Source organism: Cheilinus undulatus, linkage group 13 (assembly GCF_018320785.1).
Source record: "Cheilinus undulatus linkage group 13, ASM1832078v1, whole genome shotgun sequence".
Lineage (NCBI taxonomy): Eukaryota > Metazoa > Chordata > Actinopteri > Labriformes > Labridae > Cheilinus > Cheilinus undulatus.
In genome coordinates this window covers 7986560-8002256 of record NC_054877.1, presented here as the reverse complement: position 1 = coordinate 8002256, position 15697 = coordinate 7986560, and the positions used below count along the sequence as shown (strand labels likewise).

At 41.0% G+C, this 15697-nt stretch overlaps 1 protein-coding gene across 1 annotated transcript in view; it reads right to left on the bottom strand.

Annotated features, from left to right (window-relative positions):
• The window catches only part of tmeff1a (transmembrane protein with EGF-like and two follistatin-like domains 1a), a 125647-nt gene that overhangs the window by 70618 nt on the left and 39332 nt on the right, over positions 1–15697 (bottom strand). The window contains exon 2 of the mRNA XM_041802457.1: positions 1791–1900. Coding sequence (XP_041658391.1) covers positions 1791–1900 — 110 coding nt within the window. The remainder of the gene's footprint in view (positions 1–1790; positions 1901–15697) is intronic.

Below are 15697 nucleotides of genomic sequence, written 5' to 3'. Positions count from 1 at the left end.
TTTAGGAGCACACAGGGACAGATCTATGAGCTCACACAGAATTTTAAATCAGTGAAATGGAGCAGCAGGCTCTGCTTATTATCATCAGTTCTGTCAGTTTTTCTCCCTCACATCCAAACTCCAGCTGAGAGAAGCTTTTTTAAAGATTTGAAGATGAGGGAATCATCCTGTCAGGCTTCTTATTAAGTTTGTCTTTTCAGCGTTTAGCTTAAAATATAGATCAGCCTGGCAGACAGCTGTGGTTAAAAACTCTGATATGTTTGTTCTCTGCTGTCTGCGCTGCTCCTGCTGCAAGAGGATATCATGTGAGAATCTGCTGAAAATATATTACCGTGGCGTAATGCTTCAATATCCAATAAAAGGAGACTGCAGGCTGTCTGAGCTGAGAAACATGGAGATTTTTCCTCCCAGAATAGTCAACAGTCATCAGAAGGGGTTCTTTTTGGAGGTTGATGAGCAAAAAATTCAGCTGATGAGAAAAGATAACTTGGAAAGACGTTAGCTTGCTAAAAAGTGGCTAGAATTTTACTTGTTTTCACTCTTTGTGCCAAGCTAAGCTAAAGTTGGGCTACATTTAGGCCAATGCCTGGGCTGGTTGACACAAAAATGTAACTTTGATTGTAGGAGCCACACAAGGAGACTTTGCTCTGTGATTGCAAGGAATGGGTCTCGAACCCTTGGTCACCCAGTGGAGAGACAAACATCTCTGCCACTGACCCACAGTCACCAAAGTCATGTTAAAGATGGATGAAGCCTATTATTCACTTATTTATTCAGTAACCCGGCAAAAATAGCCCTATAAAAATGCATGATAACGTTCTGTTGTAGGTAAACCAGGTTTCTACAAATTAATGCCAATTGAAAAAAATGTGCAATGTAAAATAAGTGACTGTATAAATATTTCCACCTTCAAGTCAGTATTCAGTAGATGCACCTATCAGCACTGAGTCAGTGTGCATAGGTCTCAATCAGGCTTGCACATCTGGACTCTGCAATTTTACTCCATTCTTCTTTGCAAAACTGCTCAAGCTCTGCCAGGTTGCATGGGGATCAGGCATGAACAGCTCTAGCTGTCCAGCCACAAGTTCTCTATTGGATCAAGGTCTGGAGGCACATCACCATGTTTTCTTTCAACCATTACTGATTGTCCTCCAGCATTTTCCTATATTCTGTCACATTCATTTTACCCTCTACCTTTACAAGCCTTTCAGGGCCAGCTGCTGCGAAGCATCCCCACAGCATGATGCTGCCACCCCTGTTCTTCACAGGGGGGATGGTGTGCTTGTGGAGTTATCTGTAAGTTTTCTTCAACAGTTGCTTATTCCCTCCTTTTCTTGATGATGGATTTAACTGGACTCTGGGGATGTTCCTGTTTTACATTACAAACCAGGATCCAGGGTTCACAGTGGGGATGGTGTGTTTGTGGAGCTATCCAGTGTTTGGTGTCATGTCTGATGGCCTAAAGGCTGCATTCTGGTCTCCTCAGGCCCAAGAACTTTCTCCCACTTCACGCTGGTGTCTCCCTCATGCCTTTTGGTGAACTCTAGTCCAGATTTAATCTGAGTTGTCTTCAACAGTGGCTTTCTCCAATAAAAATTTGTGAGACTACTGGCACCAACTGGCTGGACTCTGTTGAATATGGTCAGTCACTTTAAAGAGGTAAATATATTTATGCAGTCACTTGTTTTACAGTACATATTCTTATTCAACTGATGTTACACTTTTCATTTAAAATCCCCAAAACAGAGACTAACGCTGAACAGAAACAGGTTATTTTTTTGTTCTTTTACCTGGAACTGGCAGACACATTTGAGCTGAGCTCCATCGTCCCTGCAGACGCCTCCGTATCGACAGGTGGATTCATCACACACCCTCAGGTCGCTCTTCCTCTCTGACAGGTCTACAAGAGAGAATGCAACAAAAAGGAAGGGTTAAACACAAAGACAGATGCTGAGCAGGTAGATCGATGCCGTGATTCAGACCTACAGCTTCTCCGTGGATACCAGCGGTAAATTCTGACATCCCTGCTATGATCACATTCTTACTCTGAATAAAAAAAAAGACGACACTTTTATGAGTTTATGAGCGATAAACAGAGCTGCAGGGGGAAATACAGACGAGACATTTTTACAGCAAAATACAGCAGAGGGGATGATTGTTTATCAGACGGAGCAACAAGACTTCATGTTTCTGCAGCTGCAGGTGAGTGTTTACACCGAGGGAAATAACATGTAGACTCAGAAAACAGAGGAGGAGGTGAACCTAATGTGGTAATCTTCAGAGGAGGGGTTGTTTGACTAGAGGCATCAAAACCGAGCTAAGTCAGATTTAGATAAGGGCTGAGAGATATGAGCCAGAAATCCTCTCAAGATTTTGAAGCTGAATGGTAAGGCATGACCTTGATATTTCTATGTTAGCAAATAAAAACGGTCGTCAGAATCCCATTAGAGCAAATTTTGATATTATTATTGTTCAAATAAAACAATGTTTATAGCTGTTTGATATCACAGCAACAAAATCAAAAGTCCCAAACACCCAACATTGAAACATTTTGATTATCAAGAATTGCAAACTCCAAAACATTTCCGTATTTTAAGGCTGGCAGCCTTTCCTGTGAACCTTATGCAGAGGATCCCAGTGTAGTGCACATCTTGTACAAGGAAAGTTAAGAAAGCTTTAAGTATCAGACACCTGCAAATCATTTTATTACAGAAAGCATATTCTATATCAGCACCTCATCGGCAACAGAAGAACTGTTAGCTAATGCTAATGCTAATTTTTAGATTGGATGCTTGCTGCATGTTGGCTGAACCTCCCTCCTGTTATGGGCCAGTATTATTTTCTTTCTAAATGTTTCCTCAGTTCATTTCCCTGTAAGTTCCTTGATTCATTGTATAACTGTGCCAGGAAAAATGTATAATAAAAGATTCTGATCCAGTAAACAAGGTGAAGCAATCATACAGGGTTTATCTTTCTCGTGACATCCAATGTGGAAACAGAAAGCTCCAGCAACAGTTAAAGTTTAGAGAACACATTCATCAGACAGGCACATTTCAGCTTGTGGTCTTCATTAGGATCTTTAAGACACACATTTAAACATATTCTAGGGACGTGAACACGCAAATCTGTTTATACAAGGTGAAGATGGTGCTGTATTTCTGATTTTCCTGTTAAATCTGGGTGAGAGAAGACATCTACTGTATTCCCAAGATTCTGCACACATAAGATGCGCATTACAACTGCAAGAACACATGCCAGCAGCTAGAGAGCTGTGACCCGTTACCATGCATGCTGTCAAAATTCATCACATTAATCATGATTAACTACGATTAATATTAGTGCAATAAACTGCAAGCTTTTTTTCCTTTGAATTCATTTTCATTAAGCCGTTGTAATGTCTCCCTGTGACATAAAAACAGTCCACTACTACTCCTAAACATTTCAATTTTAAAACTCACCAACAGCTCAGAGGACAAGTCAAAAGTCATCTGCATATTGTGTAACCAAAAACTGTCTTTTTACAAGGGCTGACTAATATATCCTACTTCTATAGCAAAGCGATGTGCACATGTGTGGTAGTCACATCAGGTGACCTGGTGCAGTCATGTAACCCTTCTGTGTTTTCAGATCTCAGCCAAAATCACGTTTTCTCATTCCACGCTGAACGTGGATTAAAGCATGTATAAAATCCAGTGTTAATTTTGACACCTATTGATTATATTTTCAGTCTCAGTCTCAGACTTTCTCGTGGTGTAGTCTGTCAGCAAACATTTTCAATCATAGTTTTAGTCGACTGAATTAACACTGCTGAAATCACCATCAGAAGTCAGAGAACTACCCATGGTGCAGCAGAGTCTGCATGTCGTTTCCTTACATCAGGCTACAGGTGGCACTGCTGCCATCACTACACAAGTATGGCGTTTTTAGGCAGACCTTATTATGCAAGGCTGATCCTATGCAAGTGGGCTCCTGCTACAAATGACACCTCGTCCCAGTGCTCACTAATAACAGACCGTTCATGGCACAGATGTTTATTCTGCAGATTAAATGTATATGCTGCAGCATGATTGTCCCAGCATCTCAACCCTGCGAGCAAACAGTTCACCATCAGTTGCACTCTTCCACCTGAAGTAACTGAATGTCAGCAGGAATGGCTGATGACATTGAAAGAACACAGTGGCGGGTTTATTTGTAGACTTGACGAAGAAACGGGTCGCTCATATCGCTACTGCCCAGATGGTTGCACACTCCACGAATGACATTAGGACCTAATAGGGGAAAAATTTATGATTTTTTATTTACATTTTATAAATGTATATAAAAGGCACTTCATCCATCTGTTTTTGCACGAGATAAAACATCGCAATGCCTGTTTTTTCCAATATCATTTGACCCCTGCCCTCTTCTTTCCTTTTTAATCCATAAAAAGTTGCTTTTTTTCCATGGTTAAGTTCATGTATGATCTCTGCCTGTTAAAAACAGGTCTGTATCTAAACAGGAAGTCAATTACCTCAGTTTAAGACAAAAATCCAAAATGATACAAAAAATAGTTCTGATTGCAAAATAGTGGCATTCAAAATTGCTTTAAAATGGATGCAATTAATTGCGATTTATTGCAGATAATCTGAGATTAATCAACAGTCAATGTTCTTGATTTCTTTTAACCTTTTTTTTTTTACTATAGGCAGTCTGTTTGTATAGAGCTGACTAGATTTAAAGGGGTTATATATTTTAATGTTTCAAGACAAGTTTATATTGGTCTCAGAGGTCCCCAAAACGTGTCTGTGAAGTCTTCTAAAAAAGCCCTCTGTTTCAGCCTTCCTCAGAACAAGCTGTTTCTATCTTCAAATGTTAGAACTGTCTGACTCCGCCCCTGACCACGCCCCTCTCAGGACATGGTTGTGGCCTAATGGATGTGGCTCACAAGATCCTCCTCTCAGCAGCCAGCTGAGAAGAAGATCAGGAGAGGAGGGCAAAACTTTCTTCCGAGCGGCAAGGGCCAACCGAACATGGGGGCGGGGCTAACTCCCCACATGACATTATGAGGGGAAAATCTGAGAATGGCTTGTTTTAGCACACATTTTCTGAAAGGTGGAAAAAGAGAGGGGGGAGGGAATGGATTTTTCTGGTACATGAAGGGATTGTGGACAGGTCAGGGGCATATATTGTTGTTAGAAAAGCCTGAAAAAGTGGTAATATTTCCCCTTTTAAAGGTAAAATATGAAGAATTTTCTCCTGCTTTCTGTGTGCTAAGACAGGCTGTGGATCTGTATGACCAACACCTTATAAAGATAATCCTCTTAGTGACTGTTAGCAGCAGATGGATGTCAGTAAATGGTGGATCCTGCTGCTTTTTAAATTTCCGCACAGTTAGGATTAGCAGCTTTTATCAGATTGACTTTTAATAGTTAGATCACTGATGAGTTTATAAAATATCATGATTTATCACCGAGGGTATTTTCTAATCTGGCAGCAGCAGATCTGATGAGTGAAATGCAGAGTCGACAAAGACACTAACAGTGTCCAGTGGTGCTGCTGGCAGCATGTAAAGGGAATAATGTCTGATAATGGCATGCCTGAAAAGCACAGCCAACTTAAATTATCCGCATTTTCTTCTAGATAAAAGCTGCAGATTCCTGCCTCACTGTGTAGTGAGTATGTCACTGTGTATGTGTGTGTGTGTGTGTTAGTGTAGCTGTCACAGCTGAATGGGCTTTGAAGAGCCGTGTAATGGCCTATAATTACTGTTTGTGGACCTCCCCTAATACTAAAAATGGCCGCTACTGGCTGCAGTGGTAACCAGCCACATGGAAAAAAAAATCTAACGGTCAGATGAAGCAGATGAGGAGATGTGAACACAACATAAAGAGAATTTAACTCTAATTAAATCTGACTAATAAACATTTATAAAAAACATATGATTAGCTGCCAAATTTCAGTTGTTGGCTGCACTTAATGTTAATGTTTGGATTTATTATTGAAATGAGTGCTGCACTGGGCTGCACGGCAGCGCAGGGGTTAGCGCTGTTGCCTCAGAGCAAGAAGGTACCTGGTTCAGTTCCTGGTTCAATTCCTGGTCAGGGCCTTACTGTGTGGAGTTTGCATGTTATTTCCATCAATGCAAGGGTTCTCTCTGGGTACCCCCACTACCAAAAACATGCTTGTTGGGTTGACTAATCACTCTTAAATTGGCCGTAGATGTGAATGTGCCTGGCTCTCTGTCTCTATATGTCAGCCCTGCAATTGACTGGTGACTAGGGTGTACCCCGCCTCCTGCCCAATGACAGCTTAGTGCTTATTGGCCAACTACACTGCTATACACTAAGAAATATGCAGGAGTGCTTTAAAGGTAGAATATTTGACATTTTACACTTAAATGTAAAAAAAATCAAACATATGCTATGTAAAAGTTTTTCTGAGTACAGTATCAACACACTGAATTAAAACCTCAGTACCTTGTAGTTTTGTTTATATGGGATGTTTATAACTCTGTCTGGACCGGATTGGGACGGTAGCCTTCTCCTCTGGCACACGTCCCTCTCCTCCTAGATGCGCCCCCAGGGGCAGCACTGCTGCTGCAGGTAAACGTTTCACCCAAACAGCTGAGGAGTGTAAATGGCAGATTCCAGTCCAACCGAAGGCCTGCCACCGGCTTCCCCTCCACCTAAAAAGCCTCGACATTTGTCTACGCGTACCTACGCGACGCTGAAAAGCTCTCGCATGATTTAGAACTGGCTTTGCTTATCGTGGATGCGTAAGTAGGCTACATCTTTTCATTCATTGTGCGCATTGTCTCAACATTTGTCCAGTGTTGATTTATTGACACAGCACTATTCTTATGGTTGGACATTTAAGCTGAGTGTGATAGCGCGGCTGAAATAAATGTGGGGTAAAAATGAATGGAAGCTAGGCGTGCTAATGTTAGCCTGCTGCTAACAAATAGAGGCCGCAGATGGGGGTAGCTCTACTCAAATCAGGTAGTGTCTCAAATTTTGTTTATCTCAAATCACCAAAGTCTTGTTTGAAGCTGATGTTTTCATGTTTAATTGATGCTATAACATAACCGGCCAGGATAAGAGGAGCTCGTGAAATGGTTAACTGCAGCTGAAAAAAGATATTAGCAGTAAAGGTTGCCTTGAACGTTGCATATAAACTTGTATATGATCGGTGTTTAGGATCAACAGAAGCTAAAGTGGCTAAAGGAGGAGGCTTCAAAGTGGTGAAGGTGTGTCAAAAACCCCTCTTTGTTTACATTTTCAAGGCTTTGCTCTCCTACGACACCTAGAGGAAAAAAAATCGCATAGCCTACCTTTAAGCGACTTTCTACATCATTGTTGAAGCAAATTTGATGCAGCTTCTCTCCTTGTTGGTTTGATTTTAGTTAGTTTGATAGGACATGCTGTACAAACATGTGTGTTGTTTCCACATTTCAACAAGTTTCTTGTCCATTTTTGAAGTTTTGAAGATAACAGTGATAGTTGTCCTTCTGGAACTTTGTCCCATCTCCACACAGGATCTCTGGAGCTCAGTCAGAGTGAACCTCAGGTTCTTGGTCACCCCTCTTACTAAGGCCTTTATACAATTGCTCAGTTTGGCCGGATGACCAGCTCTAGGAAGAGTCCTGGTTGTGCCAAACTTCTTCCATTTGAGAATGATGGAGGCCACCGTGCTCTTGGGCCCTTCAGTGTCGCAGATTTTTTTGTAGTCTTTGCCTGATCTGTGCCTTGCAACAATCCTCTCTCTTTTGACCTCATGGCTTGGTTTTTGCTTTGATATGCATTGTCTGCTGTGAGGCCTTCTATAGAGGCATATACCTTTCCAAATCATGCCCAGTCAATTTAATTTACCACAGGTGGACTCCAATCAAGGTGTAGAAACATCTCAGCAAAGATAAAGAGAAATGGAAGAAACTTGAAACAAATTTAAAGCATTGCTGCAAAAGGTCTGAATACTTATGTCAATGTGATATTTCAGTTTTTTTCTTTTTAATGCATTTGCTTTCACTTTGTCCTTATGGAGTACTGAAAACTTTCTGAAAGCATGTATGTGCAAACACTGCTCCCATTTATAAGGTTTCCCTCATGATTCCATTGCACCTTATTTCATGCATTTATTCTTATGAAGGGTGTTGCATGTGCACTAGCTTTTGGACCTTGGCACTTGACACTTGTATTGGCTGCAGAAAAATGCTGCAATGATAACCATTACTTGAAAATTGCCTTCATAACTCCACTTAAGATGTCAGGTGACTTGACCTACTTTTGGGTCACTTTGTTCTGGCATTATCCATGTCATCCCTTTGTGTATCCCTCTGGTGCTGCTGCAGTGAGTGACAGCACGTCTCACGAGAAGTACACTCGCTATATAAAGATAAGCAGCTCTGTGCAAAAAAGTCTAGACCCTTACATAAGACAACAGCCACGGCTGTTGCAGCAAACAAGATATCATACCTGCTCACTGGGATAATGAAGGTGTATGTGAGGGAAATCTGATTAAAAATAGTCTAAATGTCTTAAAAAAAAAGTGATTCCAGACGAGTTAAGTTTCATTTCAATCTCAGCAAGAAGTGACCTGCAAACCATCACATCCTCTCTTGTTGAAGAACCTCCCCAGACCTCTGCAGGCTGCAGGCCGTTCATGGCTAATTAAGTCCAACCTGCAGCAACATCCATCAGCAGCTCCAAGCCTGCAGGCCCGTCATCAGGGCCTGTTTGTGTGTTTATGTGTGCTCTCTCTTTGCAGGAAAGCCAAACTCTTAACACCCAGACAATTTGGGATTATGCCGAACAACAACCACGCGTCTCTCAACCTCCGCGACAAACACAAATGCAAATGAGAGTGTGGTTTTCATCCGATGTCTGTGTGAGTGTGTAATCTGAGGAGCGATGATTTATTTCTGCTCGTGTGAGTGTTTGTAGTGAACCCTGGCTGTGCTGCGTTCAGGTTCCTCGCCCTCATACATTTTACAGCAGAAACAAGGATTTGAGATGCACATAATTCCCTCTTTTGGATCAGAGCAGAACTAAAGAAGCCGACGGAGCGTGGCAGCAGCCGCCGCCCGGAGGCACATCCACCTCCCAAATCCCCTGTGCACCGACCCGGTCGTCATGGCCACCCAGCCTCACCCCCTCTCCCCATGGCTTGTTATCTAATGCCCCCCCCCCCGCACTGCAGCCCTGACTCCAGGAGGGACAGACGTCAATACTTCATCTTCTGTCTGCTGCTCTGAGGCCTTCGACTGGCTCTCCTTTAACCCTTTCATCTCTGCTGCACACAGAAAGAAAACAGAGGAGTTTATGTGTCACAATAACTATTCCTGCTGCTTTTTTCAGGTTAGTATTACAACAGAACTTCAAAGTCAAAATATTCACGCAGCGGACATCTAATTCTGACATTTTTAGGGTGGCAGGCTAAAAAATCTAAAAAATCTAGACCCTCATGGATACTTGCATCCTTTCTTGCACCATCCCATATTTGATGTTGTTGCACTGCTGTTTACATAACCGGCTGCTATTCACTCCACCATGTCTCTTTACGTCATCATGTGTCACTTTAATTTGTCATCGCAGAATGTCCTTTCCACATACCTCCTAATTTATTCTAGTCTATTTATGCCCCCTTACTTTAATTATTTTGTATGTTTCTTACCTTCTTTTTGTTTTGTGTCACCAGAATTTACCCACAGGGACCCAAAACATTCTTATTTTATCTTATCCTAAAAGTAAGGATAGACACAGAGTATTTTAACATTACACAACATGGTAATATTATGCAGAAAAGTGCAAAAAACTTGGTACATATACTTGGCAAGAAAAGAGCTTATTGGGTACTTAATGATTTCTTTTAAAGAGATAATGACTGTTACCTTGAAATGCATCACATGCTCACTGTCCACACTGCATTCATCAGAAATTAAACTCTCTTCCCTGTGAGTTTCAAAAAATAAGCCACTCCGTGCTTTAATTTTGAATGCAGACAAACAGAAGTGTGCCGCATTATGTTGAGCCTTTGAAATCTGTGAGCCATGCTGACACAAGTTAAGCTGCAACCTTCTCAAACACAGGCAGGGTTATTATCAAAACTTCAAACAAAGACATGGTTATCATCAATGCACAACTATTTCCACTTTGTAAAAAAGCTCTTTTGAGTAAGAAAAGTGAAGAAAAACTAGGACATCTGACTTTTCAGCACTCCTGATGCCTTGTCATCTTCTTCTTTCCTTGTTTGTCATCTATTTCCATGCAAGCAATGGAGAGAAAAATAAGGACAGGGTGGCGAGTAACAATGTTACTGCATTGCTCACTTGCTGATAGGTTACTACAATAGGAATCAATGCAATCAAGCTGATTTTGCTGCTGACGCTCACGTGGGTTGTGTTTAATTAGGACGTAGTGTTATGCTGTGTGGACTTCACATTCCCTCTGTCGCGACACCACACTTACCACACATGTGTATACTGCATCTCATGGTTCACGCGCTGAAAGTTGATGACATGCACTGCCAACATGTTGAACCATTGCAGGGTAAGTGCAGCAGCTCTCATTATCTCTGCGACTAACAGCAAGTATGTCTCCATCTTAGGAAGCACACCAGAGAGCTTAGGGTGGATGAACTACCTAATGTGCAGATGTTAATTCTGTGTAACTCTGTTCTGGAGGAGTATCTTGCAACTAATTAACAACAGGTCACTGGCATTGGTTGTTATAAAAGGATCTTTTTAAAGAGGCAGAGTCTCTCATAAGAAAAAAATGTGCAGAGGTTCACCAATCTGCAAAAAACCTGAAATTAAAAATTGTGGAACAATTTCAGAAAACTGTTCCTCAACATACAAATGTGAACACCTGAATATCCCACCATTTACAGCCCATAATATCATCAAAAGATTTAGAGAGACAAAGTTAAATATTGGATACCTGTGATCTTTGGGCCCTCAGGCAACACTGCATTAAAAACAGGAATGATTCTGTACTGGAAATCACTTCCAGAAATCAATGTCTGTCTGCACAGTTGGCTGTGCCATCCATAAATGCAAGTTAAATCTGTATCAGAGAGAAGAAGTCCTATGTGAACACTATCCAGAAACACTGCCTTCTTCTCAGGGCCAAAGCTAATTTATAATGGACTGAAGCAAAATGGAAAACTTTTCTGTGGTCCGATGAGTCAAAAATTGAAATTCTTTTCGGAAGCCATGTGTAGGCCTTCTGTGGTCTAAAGAAGAGAGGGGACATCCAGCTTGTTATCAGTGCACGGTTTAAAAACCTGCATCTCTGATGGTGTTTCATTACTGCCTATGATGTGGACAGCTTACACGGCTTCCCAGAAGAGTCCGGGTTTCACCAATAGAAAATATTTGGAGCATCATAACCCAAAGAAGCGGCTAGAATCTTACATCAGAAAAGAATGGGACAACATTCCTCTGCCAAAACTCCACAGACGGGTCACCTCACTTCATAGACATTTACAGACTGTTGTTAAAAGAAGAGGAGATGCTACACAATGGTAAACATGTCCCTGTCCCTACTTTTTTGAGATATGTTGCTGGCATCAAATTCAAATGAGCTGAAATTGTTCATGAAATGGTAAAATGCCTCAGTTACAACATCTAAACTGTTGGGGTTTTTTTGTATTTTGTGAATAAAATATGAGTTTATGAGCTTTGCTAAACTTTGTATTCTGTTTTTATTAACATTTTGCACAGCGCCCCAACTTTTTTGGAAATGGGGTTGTATGTAGGCTGTTTCAGGAAAAATGGGTCCCACCCACATCCTGCACAAACATGCAGAAGCTAACTTGCAAGGAGGACTGAAGACTGGTATTACTATCATGCTTTGCAATTTGCAAATCAATATGACATTGCTTGTCAGTTTCCAGTAAATACTGCACAATTTTGGCTACCTCTGAATTTAGCTTATATTCAGACCAGCCAGTTCGTCCAAATTTAAAAATAAGGATCACTGCTAAGAGATTAGTCAGTCAAAGGCATGGTTTGTTTAAGTTTACCAAAGTTGCTACAAAGCCTCAGGAATCTGGAAATGTCAGGTTGCCACTTGAATGGAGTCACATCTTATTCCACTCAAAGTAAATGTGGTAAGATTGCCTTAATGAGGAGTTGTTAAATCTGTGGCTAGTCCTGTTGCTAAAATATTAATCCAGTCTTGAGGTCTATGCTGAAATCTGCAGGAGAAATGCTTTTGAGCAAACCAAACTAGATGACAATCTGTATCATAGTCAGATCTCACTCTAACATCTCAGAAAGTTTCCTCACATTCTACAAGAATAAAAATAAATTCACCTTGTAAGTGAAACTCTAAACTCTCAGACAGAATTCATCTTCACATGCACAAACACTCACATGCAGAGGTTTTTCATTTCACAGATGCATGAAAGCGTTTGCTGCTGTGTATCGATTCTGTTTAGTGAAAGCCGAGGATTTTTCTCTCAGCAGCAGAGATGTGAAACAGGAGACGGAGGAGGCATGACATTCATGTAAATCACCACCATCAGTGATGCATGATGGGACTTCAAAGCTCCATCACGCTCTGTGACATGCATGTTACAGCTTTTCTGTGCATTCAGGATACATTTTAAACTGAATGCATAGCAAAAAATGTCCTTTTGCTTTTGACTGAAGTTTTTCATGCTCATGAATCAAAATTCACAGCTGCACAAGCATGTGCAGTATCTCTTCATCCATGACCTTTGCAGTTTCTCTAATGAAAGGTAATTTTTTTTAAAGACTTTTACTCAAATATTGAACAAAAAAGGTTTAAACGTGTGGAAAAAAGAGGAAAACTGTTCTGTGGTCAAAATAGAAAACTGTTCGGTGGTCAAACTGACCTTCAAAATCTAAATATTTCTCTTTCAAATCCAAGTATATTCTGCTTTCAATATTAGATGTTGCAGAGGTAGATTTCCTGACAATCATACCATAGAAAGTGATTTTGTGGAAAAGGATTATCTAGATTTAACAACTGAGGGTTTGATAGATAGTAAGAAAATCAAATGATGATGGAGAAGCAGAGACTGACTGCTCTAATTTTTTTTCAACGCTTCACAATAATAACATAAATTGAACTGACACCCAAGAACTGAATCAAACTTGAATCAGGAAAAAAGGATGCTGTCCCAGCCCTTCAAGTCTGAATTACATAAAGGGAATATTTTGAAAAACTAAGCTGCAAACATAAGACACAAGCATCAATAGCAGCACCTCTCCGCACCTACAAGTCACTCTGAGTGTTCACCTACGACGGTGAGATGTAAGAGCCCATCGAGGAGACGCTGCCGTGTTGAAACATGAAGATGAATGTGAGGTGTGTTCACTCTAATGAAGACTAAACGCTCAGAGATGCTTCTCTCCTGGTGTCCATTTGTTTCTGGATCTATTTTAAATCTTCAGACCGCAGCAGCTGGATGAGCTCCTGTGTGAAGAGCTTTTCTCTGTTCCCTCTGAATTAAACATGAAACCCTGAACGCCTCCGCCTCCACCTCCGCCACCTCATCCTCGACACTACAGACAACACAACCTCTTTTATGGTGAATATCTATTATTTTTATATTCTGGTTTTATATTTTTTCATCTCAACACCAGAATCTGACATGAACAGTTATTCCAGTGTGTTTATTTCTGGGTCTGACATTTTGTTGGCTCTGATTGGTCTACAATCAGAGAGCTGCTTCTAAAATCAACCATGGCTTACTGCTGGTTAGACAAACTTTTACCCTTTTAATTATTTAAGATCAGCCCACATCACACATACTAAAGCTTGCTACCATGGTGTGATTGAGATATTTGTGCTCCATACACTATATGGACAAAAGTATTTGGCCAGACCTAGCCATACAGTTTTTATTTGCAAACATTTATGACACAAAATGGGTCATTCTGAAAACTTCAGTGACTTTAAGTGTGGTATGGACATCATCTTTGCAATGAGACAGTTAGTGAAATTTCCTCCCTGCTGGGTATTCCACAGTCAGCTGTGATATTAGAAGGTGGAAGCATTTAGGAACAACAGCACTCAGCCATAGAGCGGTAGACCACATAGAATCACAGAGCAGGGTCAACAACTGCTTAAGCACATGGTGCGTAAAAGTCACAGACGCTCTGCTGATTCCACAGCTGAAGAGTTCTGAACTTCCACTGGTATTAATGTAAACACAGTGAAATGGTTTCAATGCCCAGGCAGTGGAGGAATGCCTCACTTCTCTTACACATATTTGCATTGATTAGTTGACTTATGGCGGAGTCATGACGCAGGCAAGCAGCAACAAGAGGCTGGTGCAGTTATGGCAGAAGAGATTAGCATGGATGCTGCTAAAGCGCCAGTTTTATCAGAACTTGACAATTCTTTGTTAAAAGAAGAACAAAGAACAGCTGCGAGTTGTCAGTTGTCAAAAGTCGTGTACAGACATGTCTACAGTCACCATGGTTCGTGTTATACAGTTCTCTATGGAGTTTACTCCTCGGTTGTGGCGCACACCTGTGACGTCACGTGTTTTGTTGCTCTGATTGGTCTGTAAAGATATGACAGACAGAACGTTCATCCAATCCCCCTCCAAGTTTTTTTCAAAGGCTCTGCCCTTTCCCTAACGCTGTCTATGGGAGGTTTTCTAGATAGATGTATGAAACAAATCCATCTGGCGTGTCAGGTTACTCAAATGCTGCAAGTACGCTTTCTGTGGAAAAATGCTTCACATCATATATACATTGCACCAATGAACTATCTTAAATTTTTTTATCTCTCTTAAATAAATCTGCCCACATCCTTGCATGTTTTACACTCTGATCATGTCTAGTCAGCATTCTTGCCCCGTTTGCCCATCTTGCAACCACAATCAATGTTCACACACTTGTACCAGAAACCAACAAGAGCTTGTATGTATTCAAATCAGAATTTTTTATTCTTATGTCAGTTTTATATATTTTTTGCTTTTATTGTTTAATAATGAGAGGAAAATTAGCCAGAGCTAAATCCCTTGTTGCAAAATGACATTTGGCCAATAAAGCTGATTCTGATTCTGAAGTTTGGTGGAGGAGGGATAATGGTATAGGGATGTTTATTCAGGGTTTGGCCTAGGCCCTTTGTCTCCAGTGAATCTTAATGCTTCAGCACACCAAGACATTTTGGGTGATGCTATGCCTCCAGCTTTGTAGCAACAGTTTGGGAAAGGCTCTTTTGTATTCCAGCATGACTGTGCCCCAGTGCACAAAGCAAGGACTATAAAGACATGGTTTGATGAGTTCAGTGTGGAAGAACTCGACCTCAAACTCATCCAGCCTCTCTGGAATGAACTGGAACAGAGGTTGTGAACCAGACCTTCTGCTCCAACATCAGTGCCTGACCTCATAAATGCTCTACAGAATGAACAGGCACAAAACCCCACAGAAACTCTCCAAAATCTTGAGGAAAACAAGAGAGCCAGAGTGTTTAAATATGATGAAAATACAGTCCCTGCTGATATAATGGTTAGGCAACTGAATACTTTTGTCCATATAGTTTATTTCTGGGGCGGTCATGTTGTCTTGTGGGGTATTTTCAATAAATTTCAAAGAGGAGGAGGCCTGGCAACATGACAATTTGTCTGAATTAGTGACATAAACAAAGGAGCATGGGGCTTGACAAGAGGTCAGTTGAGCAAAAAAAAAAAAGAATTGCTCCATCAGATTTATTCAAACTGCAACAACTGCAGGCTG